General features: G+C 39.2%; 1 protein-coding gene across 1 annotated transcript; it reads right to left on the minus strand.

Annotated features, from left to right (window-relative positions):
- Positions 1-4775: 4775 nt before the first annotated feature.
- CTXND2 (cortexin domain containing 2) lies at positions 4776-15057 on the minus strand. Its single transcript, XM_036234931.1, has 2 exons — positions 14865-15057; positions 4776-5181 (listed from the first exon to the last, which is right to left on the minus strand). The coding sequence occupies exons 1-2, from the start codon at positions 14880-14882 to the stop codon at positions 4951-4953; spliced, it is 249 nt and encodes an 82-aa protein (XP_036090824.1). The 5' UTR covers positions 14883-15057; the 3' UTR covers positions 4776-4950.
- Positions 15058-16350: the final 1293 nt, after the last annotated feature.

The following is a 16350-nucleotide window of genomic DNA, read 5'->3' on the forward strand; positions in this document are numbered from 1 at the left end:
GCAAGTCGTACAAATTGTAACAACTCGCGGAATAGCAAGACGTAATAGGAAAAACATGATACCTGCTCCTCTCCCATCCCTTACTACCCTTGCTCTTTTGAGGTAAAACAGCTTAATTTTCTAGGCTTGTACGTACAAGGTCATCCCTGTGTGTGTGTGGGGGGGGGTGTTTACATTTGACATGTGGACATCCCTTGAAGTCAATAAAAGATATAAAATTTATCTTTTTGACAGTTATATAATACTTCGTAGTGTGGCTAAACCATTTTTTGAAATTTAGTTTATTTTCAGTTTTTTTGCTGCTCCAGATAATGCAACTATAAAACATTAACATATTTTGTAGAAGAAATATTTCTGTAGAAGAAATTCCCGCAAATGGAATCTGAGTAAAAATTATACCTACTCTTTTTTTTTTTCATTTTAATAGAATCTGCTGTCCAGTTACTTTTTAAAAAGATTGAAACAATTTTTATTCCCGCTAGTGAGTCTCTGAAAGTATCTGTTTCCTCATACCCTCCTTAGGACTAACCGTTAACTGTTTATTTAATTTTGAAGAATTTGATACATATTAAAATAGTGTCTGTTATCAGGATAGACTAGCTTATGTTGTGGAAACAAATCCAAAAGCTTAAAACAAAAAACTTTGTATTTCTTGCTCACATTGCATAACCACCTCTAGAGAGTTGGCAATGGAGCTCTGCTTACGATAGCCTCTCAGGAACCCAGGCTGATAAGTAGTCATGCCAGAAGGAGAAAAAGCTAGGTCTCACATTGATGAATGACTCAGGACACTTTCAGTTAGAACTCATTGGCTTGAATGACTCATAAGGCCCTACCCAAACAGAAGGGGGCCAGGAAGAACAGTCGTGTCTCATTGCTCTGGAAGGAGGCAGAACCAGGTGTATTTGATGAAGCAGCACTGTTGACTGCCAGGGTATTTCATTGTGGTTTTAATTTCTTCAGTTATCTTTTACACTAACTGTGCCTAACTCCATTTAAAAAGTATAACCCACAACCCACTATGTAAGACTGGGAACAGGTGTGGAGCAGCCAAGGTCGTCCAAGTCCTTGAAATCCTCTCCTGCTGACCACACTTTCACCTGTGCTCATTTCACCTGCTCTCCAGTTTCCTGGGACCCCTTTCAGTGCCTGTTTCCAATTGTTAAGACACCGGGAATTGAGGTACAGAGGAGTGAAGGGCTCCTCTTGATATTTGAAATTCAGCACGTTCCAAACTCATGACATCATGCTATTATCTTCTAACCTGAGCTAGAAGTTCGAGACATAATACGCCCCATGAAACACATACAGATGATATTTATTGACTTTTTGCTGCATAACAGGCACTGTTCTAAGCACTTTACAGTTATTATTTTGCCTAATTCTCATAATTTTATGAGGTGGGAACTATTATTATTGTCTCTCATTGGATGAGAAAACTGAGGTGCAGAATTAAATTCCCCAAAGCTACGGAGTTAAAAAGTGTCAGAGCCAGATAGTTTGGCCCTCCAGCTTGTGGTCTTAAACCATTATTCAAAACAGCTCGCTTATCTTAGTTTGGAGATGTTTATTACATACTTTCCCTCCTTTTCCTATTCTATTCTCTTTTCCTAGCTCTTTTTCTTGCCAGAAAATTGCCTCCTAATTGGCAGCAGAATTAACCCCTGTCTCTGTGCTTCCATTTCCCTGGTCCTTTCCACTTGAGTGTCACCTGTGCATCTCTGTTTTTGCCAGTTTGTGACTGACTGAAGGCTGAGGTCCCATCTTAATCTTTGCTTCCCCTCGCCCCCGACATATTCCCTGTACGTGTGGTGCTCTGTACTGTGTGATGAATGAAGGGAAATCTTCGCTCCGCCCTGATTACGTTTCTATTAGATTCTTTCAGCTTTCTGATGTGCGTGTGGGTGGTTTGGGGGGCAGAAATGAGGAATTGGGGGAATGTTGAAGAGAAACAGGGGCTATTTGGGGCATCATATTCCAATCTGATTTTTTCTTTGCCCTCATAAAGCTGAAGCAATCAGATGTAGAAATCAGCGTGTACGGCACATGGCATATAACGTGCTATTATTTGTGTAAATAATGGCAACAACACACATTATTTCTTACATATATCTATAATATCACCGGAAAGAGACATAAGAAATAACCCTTGCTTGTCCCTGAAGAGGACAAATGGAAGGACGGGGGACAAACGTGGGACAAGAGTGGGAGTCAGGGTTCTCAAAGGACACCATTTTATACCTTTTAAATACTGAAATGTGAAAATAGGTAGTTTATTCACACATATGACACTAAAAAGGAAAAGAAAAGGAAAATGTCTGGAAAGATACATTTATATTAAAAAACAAACTACCTTCATAGCAGTTACCACTGGAAGAAAGGATTGGGAAGCAAGGCAGTGTCTAGAAATTTTTTGCGTTTGTATGCTTAGGTAATGTTTGAAAGAAATTTTTTTACCATGTGCATTTATTACTTTTATAAAACGCTGACTCAAAAAACAAATATAGAATCCAATTCACGACCACATACACATTGTAGATTAACACTGGAAAGGGTCTGGCCCAGTTAAAACTTCCCTGCAGACTGCTGGGATCTGGCTGACAATGTAAGGTGGGTGAAAGGAATGTTTAAGGCATCAGATTAACTGAGATAATGTGGGAAATAAAACCAGACAGACCCAAGGCCTGTGGGCTGCAACTCCCTGAATCTTCAAGGACTATCTTGCCCCTGGGGCTGGAGATGCTTTGTTGTCCAATGGCTGAGTTGCCTTGTCTCCTGAGTAGCATTCACCCTGGCCCTGTGCGAGTTTGCCTTGGGCCCTTCCTCTTTCTCTGCTCCCAAGAGGATCTACTTCTACTGACCTTCGTATTTTTTTCCTTAGGTATGTTACTGGAGGAAATGGGATTACAGTCAAACCTGTGACCCTCTGATGACTGCGTACTGATACTCTCATTAATCACATGTTTGTGTTGCATTTTATTTTAAGAGGTGGGGAAAACATTAACTTCTGAGTTCCTGGAGGGAACATACTGTGGCCTTCATGTGCTGACATCAGTATTGATCTGCTTTCATTTTACCCTGACCTGTACCTGCCATGAATTTCTTTTCATCAAATCGGGGTGCAGACCCTCTCTCTCTTTCTCCTACAACCCCGCCAGTTTAACCAATACAGCATCCTCCATTCTGGTGGAGGCAAAGTCTAGTGTCTTCATTGAAAGCCTATGGTTCCCCTACCTCCATTTTCAAATAATCCTGGGAACTTACTCAGGCCAATCCTGCTTCCAGGAGTCAGGATCAGAGATAATTATCAAGTGTGTTAATAGTGCGTGGCTAGAGTTCTGTCCCTATACCATTTGGTATTGCCACTAAAGCCCGGTCCAGCATGGTCTCTGAAGTGACTTACATGCTGGTCCATGTCTCTGCATAAGTCCATATGATACCTGACACTTAGATTCCAAGGTTATGGCTCTCTTAGTTCACATGCTAGGTCACCGTTGACTAGAATATTTGGCTAGCATGACTGAACTTGAGAGCTTTAATTTCTCTCACTTACTGTGCCAGAACCAGTCCTCTTAAGTTAAACCTGTGGTGAGCCTTGATCAGTGGTGTAGATACATCTTTTCCTTCTAATGAATTCTCTTAGAGACTTTCCTGCCCTTTGGCCATAGTCCACCGTACCATATTTCCCTAGCTGCAGACTTTGGAGAGTAGGGATTATGATTTCCTTCTCTTTTCTCTTAAAAGGTCCGTTGGATGATGATGATAACTGTTGTCGTAGTCATCATCATCATCATGTATTGTACATTAATTTCCTGTAACTGCCATATCATCATCATCATCATCATCATCATCATCATCATCATCATCATCATGTATTGTACATTAGTTTCCTGTGACTGCCATAACAAATTATCAGAACCTAGGGGGCTATAAAAAAAACCAGAAATTTATTTTCTCACAGTTCTGGAGGCTAGAAGTCCAGAACTGAGTTGTTGGCAAGGCCGCGCGCCTTCCAGAGCACTGGGGAGAACCCTTCCTTGACTCTTCTAGCAGCCAGTGTGCTTTCGGATAAGAGTTTTTTAGCATCCGTCTGGTTGTATGACTCCAATCTCTGCCTTCATCTTCACATGGCCTCTTTCTCTGTCTCCCTGTGTCTTCTCCTCTTCTGTATTTTCTAAAGATACTGGTCAATGGATTTAAGGTTCACCTGGATAATCCAGGATGAGTTTATCTTGAGATCCTTAATTTATATCTGCAGAGACCCTTCTTCCAGATAAGCTCACATTCGTAGATTTCAGGGGGGGCGGGGTGAGGACATGGACACACCTTTTTGAGGGCCTATTTTCAACTAGATGTTTTTTTATTGATGAGGAAGCTAGGGCTGAGAGGGATTAAGGAATTCTCCCAAGGCAAGTGAGTCCCCCTTTAGCACAGAGCTCTGCCCATTTGAGAAGGGCAGCAGATTTTATAAAACCTCACACACTAAAAAGGTCCTGTTAGACTGTTATCACAGGACAATGCATTCCTGCTGGCCTGATATTTGCATAAGTAAAGGGACCTCCTAGGACCTCTTCTAGGAGGGCTTCTAGTTTTGGGTGTGCCTTACCAAGCATCAGGATATTATATATTATGTGATAAAATTATGGCTGTTTTATCTTAAGGACATGAGACCCAGGAGAATTGAAACCCGTGGCCTTATTTTAATCGATGAGTTCAAACCCGTCTCTGTACCACTTTTACGCCCATTTCCCTGAGCAGGAACAATGCAAACTGGCTTGTGTTTCATCCTTTTTATTATTCTCAACTCGCCCTCAAGTGCCTGTTGTGGAATGCGAGAGCGGGATGGCTGAGAAATAGGGAGGTGAAATAATATGAAGTCTGGATCATCATCATCCGTAGAAAAGATTGTGAACCTCCCGTGAGAGAGAGTCTACCAGATCTTTTCATAGTTCAGCTCAGAGACGGTTCCGTGGTTGTGAAACTGGCTTTGTAGGGATTCTTGACCAACTTGGCACACCGAAAAATCATCACCATCAGGAAAAGAAACAGAAGAACAACAAAGGCAATGGCAAAACCTTTGTCTACGTCCACGCTGCTGAACTCATCCATGGGCACACACACCTCCTGAGCCTGTCCAGCTGTAGTTATTTTCTCAGGTATATCTTCGGATTTGTCATATTCCTAGACAAAAGAGGATAAAACAAGTTTGTTGGTTTGAATGTGTATGTATGTATCTTTCTTAATAACACCAAAGAGGCTTTGAAAAAAGAAAGTAGCAAGATTTATTTAAGATGTTCTTATGATACTGATAAAGTTAGTATAGGTGACGTTCAAGATACACACATGAAAGCGTACAATACATGGAGAATTATTGCAAGACAAAACATGAGCAAATATGTGTAACTCGGAAATCAGCTGCGCCTTCCTTGTCCTGTGAGATCCAGGTAAAGCTGTCTCGAATATCCTAATTCTGTGTTAAGTCCAAATTCTTCTCTAGGATTTTAAAATTCTCAGAGTACTTACATTGTAACTAATTTGTTGTGGAACTTAACTTACTGGATGGGAACATAAAGTTCTTTTTTTTTTTTTTTCCCTAATCACCATGTGCTGTCATTCCCATCTCTTAATGGAAAATCAGGTACATTCCAGAAGCGATCAATTTCAGATATTAAAACTTTGTCCATTAAAACAATATTGAAAAGAACAAAGTCAGAGGGCACCTACTTCCCAATCTTGAAACTCACTACGAAGCTACCGTTAAGTTACTAAACAGAGGGGTATTGGCATCAGGATAGACCTGAAGATGAATGGAATAGAATTGACAGTCTAGAAATAAACATATCTCTATTGTCGACTGGTTTTTGACAAGGATGCCAACACCATTCGATGAGGGACCACTAGAGCATCACACGCAAAAGAATGAAGCTGGACCCTTCACACCACGTACAAAAACCGACTCAAACTAGATCGAAGACCTAAAATGTAATAGCTAAACTGGTCAAACTTTTAGAGGAAAACAAAGGAATAAATCTTCATAACCTTGGATTTGACAAAGGGTTTTTAGATATGACATCAAAAATATAAACAACAAAAGAAAAAAAAACAAAAAATCGAACTTCATCAGTTTAAAATCGTTGTGCTTCAAAGAGCACTGTCAAGAAAGGGAAAAGACAACCCATAGGATGGGAGAAAAGTTTTTCCAAGTCATATAACTGATAATGGACTTGTATCTAGAATACATAAAGGATTCTTATGACTGAATAAGAAGGCAAAACAACTCCAGATATACAAATGGCCAGTAAGCACAGGAGAAGATGGCCAATATTTTTGAGAAGTTATTAATCAACGGGCATAGCGTTCCAGTCAAGCAGAACGAGTAAGCTCCAGAGATCTGCTGTTCGACATTATACCTACTCAACGGTAACGTATGGTACACTTAAAAATTTAAGAGAGTAGATTCCATGTTGTGTGTTCTCACATTAATAAAATAAAATTAAAAGAAAAAAAAAAGAAAGGAAGAAAAGAGGTGGCAGGAGCAGCTCATGGCAACAGAGTTGAGATTAAATTGATCAAATATATATATATTCTTTTTTCTTGAGAGCCAGCTATGGACCCCACAGATAGGGACCAGCCTGGGGGTCGTAGAAAAGAAGGCCGAGAGGGCTTCCCACTAGGTGAAGCTGCCCTAACAGAACATGGCTGGATGTGAGCTTGGATTCGGCGTTGTAAAGCCTAGCCAGAGGAGGGACGTTGACTCGAGGGATTCAAGTTAGATAACCCTAGCGAGGCAGTTTCTGAGGAAACCATGAAAAGCACATCATGAGAGTAAGAGGGCTGAACAACATTCAAGCCCAGAGAGAAAAAGTGCTAATAGATTTATTTCGAAAAATGGTTTAATGGGTCATTTGTGCCTCATCCTTTCTAGAGTGCTCTTTCAGAGTGGGTCACGTGCATTATTGAGATCTGCTTTTCATTGGCTTCTCCCTCCCTACATCTGTTAATATCCTTTTGGGCCTACTTCCAAAATCTCTCTCAAAAACATTTCCTTTCCTTTATCCCTGCGGCCACCACTGTCCTCTAGGCCATCGAATGCCAGACTCCTGCAACTACTCTCCAATTTCCTGAAAACACTTATTACCTTCCAAACCGCAAAGCCATCTTTAATAAACATAAATCGATCAATCCCGTTAACCAAAAAATGAAAGGCGAAAGTGAGAGGCAACAAATGTTTGAAATCCAAAAGAATAGCTCTTCTGACTCAGGCAGAAGCCCGAATAGTGTTTTGATTAGGAGGTGAAGGCAAGAGGTTTTTACGAGGAAGGGAAGGGGAATACTTACATGAATAGAAGGAAAGCATTTCTATTGGTGTTAGTAAGTCAAGGAAGGAATTTCTACAGGTGCAAATAAACTAAGTTATTCTTTAGCTATAAATGGTGGTGCTAATTCCAAAGAGTGTCCTTAATTTGCGGCCAGCAGTCAGAACTTCTGCTTTCCTGTTAGCTTTGCAAACAGTTTTTTGGAATAGTGCTGCTTTGGCCCAGTCCAAAGGTCATTTTGGCCAGTTTAAACATTTCAAAGGTTTGGGGAGTGAGACACACAGGGCAGTTCCTCTGGGAGGGCAGCTCCCGTTCTGTTTTGAAGTGGCTCCGTTCATTTTATTTTTCACAGGTCCTCTGATTAAAATCCTCCAGCAGCTTCCCATTGCCTTCAAACTTCTTAATGGGGTTTCGAGCCTCTCCATCATTTGGTCTACCGCGTTTATTGCCACTCTCTCCCTTGTACGTTTTAGGCAATGCTGGACTTCTCACAGTTCCATGAGTTTTGTACAATCCTCCTATGAGTCAAAACTTCGTTCCCCTCCTTCTACGTTAGAGTTTTAGTCCTTAGTTTAAATGTTAATTTCCCAGGGAGATATCACGGGAACATTCACTACAGTTTATTATATTTACTTTAGTGTCTGTCTTCTCTCATAAAATAGTCATCCTCCATGAGAGTAAGGACCATATCTAATTTGTTCGTTTGTTTGTTTGTATCCTAAAAGTCTAGGAAATGTTAAATGTTCAAAATAGATCTGTTCAACGAATAAATGCAGCCCTCCACTATGCTAAAGTGGGCATGTGAAAATGTTGAATGAACGAAGGACTTTGAAAACATGGCGTTGAATTAAGATAGGAGAAGACTGTTGGGGATCTAAAAGAAAATAGTGTCAGCAAAGCGGTAAAGAATGAATCCAGATGTTAATGGATTAAGCAGGAGAGGGCAGTGAAGACACGAAGACACTAATATTTTAAATCATTTATGAGGAGTTCAATTAAGAAAAAGAAAAGTAGGAGGGCAGCTAAGAGCTTATTGCAGAATCAAGTGAGGGATTCCTTTTCAAAGGCAGAATAGAAACGTATCAGTAGAATGACTTTGGTCGCAAGTGACAGACAAGTCCGCTTAAGTGAGATTAAACAATACATGGAATTCATTGACTTATGAAGTCGAAGTCCACCGTGAGGTTACTTTAGGTATTGTTGGATCTGGAGATTCAAGGTTCTGCCCTCATATGTCCATGATTTTTCTCAACCTTACCTTTCTTCTATGTTGATTTTATACCCAGGCTGGCTTCCCTGTAGTAGCCAGATTGGCTCCAGCAAATCCACACCTCCCATGTTCCCCCTTCATAGTCTCTCCTCCCCAATTTCAGAGGAAGAATGAACACTTTTGCATCAGTCAGGGTTCTTGTTTGCAAGCAACAGAAACACTCTCCCTTACTTAAGCAGGAAAGATATTTACTCTAAGGAGAGCAGGCAGATTCCAGAATCAAGTTGAAGGAGAACTGCTCTTACAAAACAGGCAGAAACCAAGAGAGGCCAGGAGTTGGGAGCCACAGCCAAGGTCAGAGCAAGAAGAGTCTGGTTAGGGCACTGCTGGCTCTGAACGCTGCCACCACAGAACACTGCTGTTGCTGAGCACTGCTGCTCCTGTCATCGGAGAGTGCTGCCTCTGCCATGCTGGAGTTATAAATTGAGTCATCTTCGTGTCACTCAATAGTCCAGTTCCTGGATGGAGCATCCGACTGGTCAAGGCCGAGTCACACACCAGCACCTTAGCCACCATGGGTGAAAGAGGACATTTGGCTCCTCTAGGCTTCTGTAGTGGGAATGAGGTTCTGTCTCCTAGAGACTCACGTAAAGGAAGATTTTTCTCAGATAGGAAGGTTTTTTGATGTTGGGCAGACAAAAATGACAAACATCTAGTTTTTTGGTCTTGGCCTCAATCCAGTTATAGGATGTTAATGAGTTTCACCTAAAATTTAAAGGCATGGAAAGACTGAAGATAAAAGATATACAGAAAGTACATTTTAACCAAAAGAAAACTGAGGTACTATAGTAATATTGGGCAAAATAAACCTTAAGACAAAATGTATTATTAGGGATAGAAAGGATTAATAGATTATAATAAAGGATAAAATTCAGTGGGAAGACATGGCAATTCTAAATTGTATGCACCTAATAAAAGAGCCTCACCATAAATAAGAAAACAATAGGACTATAGTGAGAATTTAATTAAAAATGACATTTTAGTGAATAGTCAACACATTTTCTCAATTATTAGTAGGTCAACTAGGCAAAAATCAGTGAAGATACAGAATATTCGAATAACACAATTAACAAGCTCATTTTGTTGAACAGCTATTCACCTCTGCCCCCAACACGTAGCAAATCCAAAGTTTCCCACGTATGCTTAATCCAACTTGAGTGAGTTTTGGGGGTTTTTTTTGGTCAAGTAAAACTAAAGTCTTACAATTTCATATGTTAATCCCTTTTTGCTTAAAATAGGGAGAATGGTTTCTGTTCTATGCAAATAAACTGTGATGATGCAAATGCCAAGTCGAGTTTACTTCTGGAGTGCAAGGGTAGTTTAATTAGGAAATCCATAAAGACGTTTCTTTTATATAAATATTTATTTTATATACACACAGGTTAAAAGAAAAATCACATGAACATTTCCATAATTGCAGAAAAAGCATTTGATAAAATCGAGCACTAATATAAAACATCCATATTAATATTCTTAGCAAAATAGGGATAGAAGGGAATACCTTTAACCCGATAAAGGTTATCAATGAAAAATGTATAGCAAACATTCTACTAAATGTTCAAAAGCTGAAAGATTTTCCTTTTAAAAAGACAAAGATGTTCATTATCTTCACTTTAATTCCACATCATTCTGGAGGTTCTAACCAGTGTAGTAAAATATTATAAAGAAAAAAAAATGGTATAAGGATTTAAAAGAAAGGAACAAAAATGTTTATTATTCACAGATGTTATTGCCTATGGAATAGTCTACAGAAAATATGAGAAATAAGCAAAGTTTAGCAAAGTATCTCGATAAGATACACAAATCAATTGCATTTCTAAATGCCAGCAATAAACAATAAGAAAACATAACTTTGAAAAAGACAGTATTTACTGTAGCACAAAAATATGTAGGTATTTAAAAACAAATCTAACTAAAGTTAAGTTAGACTTGTTTGAGAGAAGTTATTCAACTTTATTGAAAGTCATTAAAGAACACCTAAATAAATGGAAGGATACACCATGTTTATCAATTCAACATGGCGAAGTCATTAATTCTCCCCAAATTGACCTTTAGATGCAGTGCAGTTCTGCCAAAATGCTGTCAGGGTTTTCTGGGGAAACTGACAAACCAATTTTCTTAAGTGTCAAGGGAAGCTCACAGGCCCAAGAATAAAGAAGACAGTCTGAAGAAAAAGAATAGGGTGGAGAGATTTCCCAGGTTAATTATCAAGGTTTATTATAGAGCTATAGTATTTTTGACAGTGGTGTATATGCGCAGGTATAGATAATAGACCATTTGAGCAGGCTAGAGAGCCCAGAAACAAATCACACATTTAGGGAAATTTGAATTATAACATAATGGGCATTGTTGATCACAGGAAAAGGGTGGAGTATTTAATAAGTGATACCGAAAATAGGATATCCATTTTAAAAAACTGCATCTATAGTTATATGTTAAAGGCAAACTTGCAAACCTGTAGAAGAAAATATAGAATATCTTTATGACCTCATGATAGGGAAACAACTCTTAAACCAGACACAGGCGGTACAACATATGTAAAGAGATTGGTTAATTTGACCTTATAGTTAAGAGCTTCTGATCACCATCAACATCATAAAGTGAGTCAAAATATAGTTCAAACTTGAAGAAGATATTTGCCATACATATTTTTAACAAAAGGACTAGTATCCAAAGTTAGAGAAAAACTCTTCCAACTTCATAGGAAAAAGACATGAACTGGCATTTCACACACACACACACACACACACACACACACCCCACGAATGGCACACAAATATAGGCAAAGGTGTTCAAGTTTACTAGTAATCATGAAAAAATTGATATGAGACAGATAGCAATTTTTTTATCCACTAGATTGGTGAACATTAAGAAGTCTGATAACAAAAAGTATTGGCAAGGATGTGATTCATCCAAAGAGCCTATACACTGCCTATCAGCAGCATCAGCGTAAACATTGATAAAACTTCCTATGGAAAATCATTTAGCATTATCTGGTGAAGATGAATGTACATATTCCACTCTTGTATATAGACCAGGAAAAATATAGAAAACACTATTGAGGTATTGTATGCACAGGCAAAAACCAAACAACTCGAATGATCACTCCTGGAGAATTCTTATATAAATTGTGGCATACTACACAATCAAATGTTATAAGCAGTTTCAAAATGAATGAACGAATTAGATTTGCATCTAACAACATGGGTGAATCGTGGAAACATGTCTTTAAATGAAAAAAGCAAATTACGTAACATCGCACACATTATTATTTTACTAAATCCCACAACAAGCAAAGCTGAACGACGTATTATTTAGAGGTGCATATAAATGTGATAAATCTATTTTTTACAAAAGCCAAGGAGTGATAAAGAAAATTCATGGCAATGGTTACTTTTGGCAGGAAGATGATCCAAAGGAAAAAGCACACAGGCAGATGCAGTAATAATATAATGGAATGGCATAATTCTTAAATGGGGTTGTGAGTTCACAGCAGTTCATTTATTATTGCATTTCATGACTTAAATATATGATATATCGATTTTGAATGATCAAATATTACAATATAAGAAAAGAATTAGGTTTGTGGGAGGCAGGGTAAAGGACAATTTTCCTTCACTGCAAATATATTATCAGGAATCAGAAAGTTCTTTGGGGGAACAGCACTCACTGGCTCCAGAGACCAGTTTGTGGCAGGGGCCGGGGAGCTCATTGGAAATTCCTGCTTGTCCATGCAATTCTTGGTTTTGGAAGAGCAAAGGGCATTCTTTTTAGATAAATTGACCCCTCCCCCCCCCCCGCAATGAGCACTTTTCCACTTTTAACTTAGGACCACATAGGGCGATACATTTCTTTTCCATACGCAAGATTTTCAGGATTTGAAGACAGCTATCGAGAACTTGTTAACTCATTTCTTTAATCATTTCATTATTTCATCATTCCTCGGAGGATATGGTCTTTCTATCACTCAAGTCTTTTTTCCACTGAAGAGATTCTGATGTGTCGATATCTCTTTTAAAATGTCATGCCCAATACAGAATATAAGACCCGTGCACACTCAAGATTGTTCATCTAGACATACTTTTATTGCTTGAGTTAAGACCATAATAAGCCTCGAAAATCAGGATAAGGGATTTGAATTAAATTCTTCCTGTCATAAGGAAACTACTGATGGATTTTGAGCAGACAAACCCTTGAGGGCAGGGCCGTCTGTATCTTACTGTATATCCCACTGACTCTAACTGGAACATAAGCTCTAACAATCAGGCCTGCATCTGTCTCATGCATGGCATAGTTTCAGGACCTAGGGCAGGGCTGGTGTCCCTACATGAATGAATAAATATCTGGATCAGAGCCCAGCACACTGTGCACACACGATTTATGCTTATTGAATGAAGGAAGGTAAATAATCGAAGCCACACTTTAGGAAGATAACAGTATAACTGATAACAGTATATAAAAGGTATTTAGGGCAGGAAATGACAGACACCATAGAGTGGAAACGAGTTCTAGCGGGGTCAATGAGAGGTAGCAAAAGCATAAACTTGCATAACAGAATGAGTAATAAAAAAGGAGGGCGTGGATGTGAGATTGTAAAACAGCATTCGATGGGATCTGTAAATTAAGTGGATGTACGATGGGAGGAAGAAGGAAGTGATAAAGAAAATTTGGGCTTGAATTTGGATGGCTAAAAGAAAAACGTTGCTATTCACGGAATTATTCATTTTAGAAATAGCAGATATTTTAGGGGATGTTAATGAGTTCAGTTTGGGGTAGACTGAATTTAAGGATGTGGCATGCTCAGGAGGCAGAAATGTGGGGCTGAAGTTTAGGAGTAAAGAACAATAAGGTCTTTGGAGCTGAGAGTCACCCAAGGGTAGATGAGATGGCCAAAGGGAAATCAGAAACAAATGTCTGCATTTATGGTGGAGAAAAGGTCGAGGAACCACAGATGGACTAGGTACAAGGAGGAAAACCCGAAGAGTGTAGAGTAAGGACCCCGAAGAGATGCGAGTATTTCAAGGAGGGGGTTTGCCAACAGTCTCAAATGCTACAGAGAAGTAGAAAAACCTCAGTATCTGGAAACTGGAAAACATCCAGTCATCTTTGCTTCTCTTTTTCCTTATCTAATCAAATCTGAATTCCTGAACTTTGAATCAAAGGTCTCTAGTTTACTCATTCAAACATCTCACTCATAGCTGACAAATTTCGATAAGCTGTTTTTGCTCCTGTTAGGCTGATACCTTTTCTCCCTTCCCCTGGAAGAGTAAAATACATTTTTATTGGGGGAGGGGGGAATAAAAAGAAAGGAATGGCTGATGTTGTTTTGGTTCCAATTATGCCATGTATGTTTTCGGCTCTTATTTTCGAGGGCAGGGATGAGATCCAGGTTTTCTAGGGCTTGAAGTTTATACAATTTTATGCAGCGCGAGATTCTGAATACAAGACTACATAAAAAGTTTTACCTTAGAATGGGGGGAAAAATCACAACAAATCGTTGGAGCCTTGAATACTGTTTCCTTTCTTTGAGACCTCTTAGGCAAAATGGCTTTTTTTGGCAGACACAAATGACAGATAAAACGATAGATCCAAAGTATGTTTTCCAAAGGGAAGACCTGCCCTAGAACTTTTTTAGTGGCTCTGAAGGTTTCTCTTTTTGAGACGCATAAGCAGCACTGCTCAGGACTAGAGTGGGAAGAAGGAAGTTGGGCATCGATCTCTTCATTTATGGAAAATTTGATCTTGCTGAAGTAGGAAACAGAATGACAGCAAATCAGGAGCAGTCGGTTCTTCTCTTACCTAACACTACTCAGAAAGATCAATCACCTCTTTCATTGTGTTTTCTTCCCAAATCACTTCACGTCCCCCATCTGAAGTATCTTATGTTTCTTAAACAAACACAACTTAAAAAGATCTAGCTTTTCTCTCCTGGAGAGGAGATGGTGAAGAAATACAATAATTCAGTTTTCTTACCATAATCCCCCAAATCAAAGACATCCTCTATCTAACAGGACCAACAGCAGTCTCCTTCCCCCCTGCCCCCGCCAACTTGCCTCTAAACAAGACTGTGCCTAAGACATCCCCTCTCAGATAAAAGTTTCACTTTTCAAAAATAAATAAATAAGTAAATAAATACTCCAAGAAAAAAATAGCTCTTTACTTCTCTCAGTCATCTCCCTAGTATTTCCCAAGCTTGTAGAAAGGTGCTATTAAACCCAGAACCGTTGGTTGTGATTCTGTAAAAACTTCACCAGGAAGGCAATATGGTAGTTATTTACCTTTTGAAAGTGTGACATCCAAGGCCGGCTGCCGGCAGGGCAGCCCCCTCCTACTCAAACGCATCTCTTGGCAGCCTCTTCTCTCTTTATCAACCTCCTCTCACAAAAGGAGGGTGCTTGGGAGTGCTCACTCTTCCGCACACCCACACTGAACTCTGAGGCTTCATGAATAGTTCAACTAAAATAGGATCGACTTTCAGGCACTCCCATAGTGAGTGAGAAAATGATCCCACTAGATTAAATTGGAGCCTAGGTCACTAGAAGAATATTTCCACAATGTTGCCAGGGCTAGGGCAGCCAAATTTAATATCTCCAGTGATACCGTCTAAGTGGGATCACAGGATAGGTCAGTAGCCAGCTTTTTAGCCCATGCAATGGTTCTCTGCATTAATAGCATCACCTGGGAAATTGTGAGACATGCATTTTTGGAACACCCCCCAATCCCCACCCTGGGTCCCAACCTTAGTGAATCAGAAACTTTGGATGTGTTGGTATCTGTGTTTTAACGAGTCTCTCCAGGTGACTGTGATGTATGATCAAGTTTGAGAACTACTTTGTCAACAAGACCAGTGAAGCTCTAAAATCTCCCCTTTTCCGCAAAAAGGATTTACTTAGGACATTTGGGTCAGAAAAGTCAAAGCTTTTTCACTTAGCTTAGTTATCATACACGTTTAGATACACCTCGAATGCAAAATAGACTACTCTATCCTCTAAGGTTTTATTTGGTTCATTAAAAAGACTTCTATAGGCTGTGTGTGTGTGTGTGTGTGTGTGTGTGTGCTTATAATATACAGACTATTTCTGTAGGAACACACGCCAGGCTTCAAGGTGAGAAATTAGGTGGCTTATATTGTGCCATGTGCATATTACCTACTCAAAATGTGTTTCTTCAAGTAGAAAAAAATTTTCAAAATATCACACCTTTTAAAAAATTAACTCTCTTGAAAAATGTGTCTTATGTCATAAATATTTACTGATTGCCTGTGTGTATATCGCTGGGGACCAGAAAAGAGAACGAGAAAGAGTCCCAGCCCTCAAACTTCTATTTTCCCAAATAACACTCAATATAGCAATTAAAACATACTTTCAGTTTCCAAGTTCTCTTGCTCTCGACCATATGAAATTGTGTGGAAGAGTTGATGCAAGGTAAGAGTAGTATCTCTTTCTTTCTAGAGCAGGAAAAACTGAGGCCTGGGACAAAAGCAGGCTTGGAGCGCATTGTAACAGCTATCATTTATTTAGTGATGGATTGTAAAACAAATTATTTCTTTTCTTTTTCATAATTATAAAGGTCATATAAAGTCATATCACGTTCATACTTCACAGAAATCCATGCCAAAAGATAGAAATCTGCTACTGGTCACACTCTCCAGAGATATACTGTTAACAGTCTAGTGAATTCCTTCAGTTTTAATTTCTATATTTATTATAATTATTGTTATTTACAAAATAATACTTATTTTATGCTTCCTCCCCCCCCCCCCAT

Source organism: Rousettus aegyptiacus, unplaced genomic scaffold (assembly GCF_014176215.1).
Source record: "Rousettus aegyptiacus isolate mRouAeg1 unplaced genomic scaffold, mRouAeg1.p scaffold_m13_p_17, whole genome shotgun sequence".
NCBI classification, from domain to species: domain Eukaryota; kingdom Metazoa; phylum Chordata; class Mammalia; order Chiroptera; family Pteropodidae; genus Rousettus; species Rousettus aegyptiacus.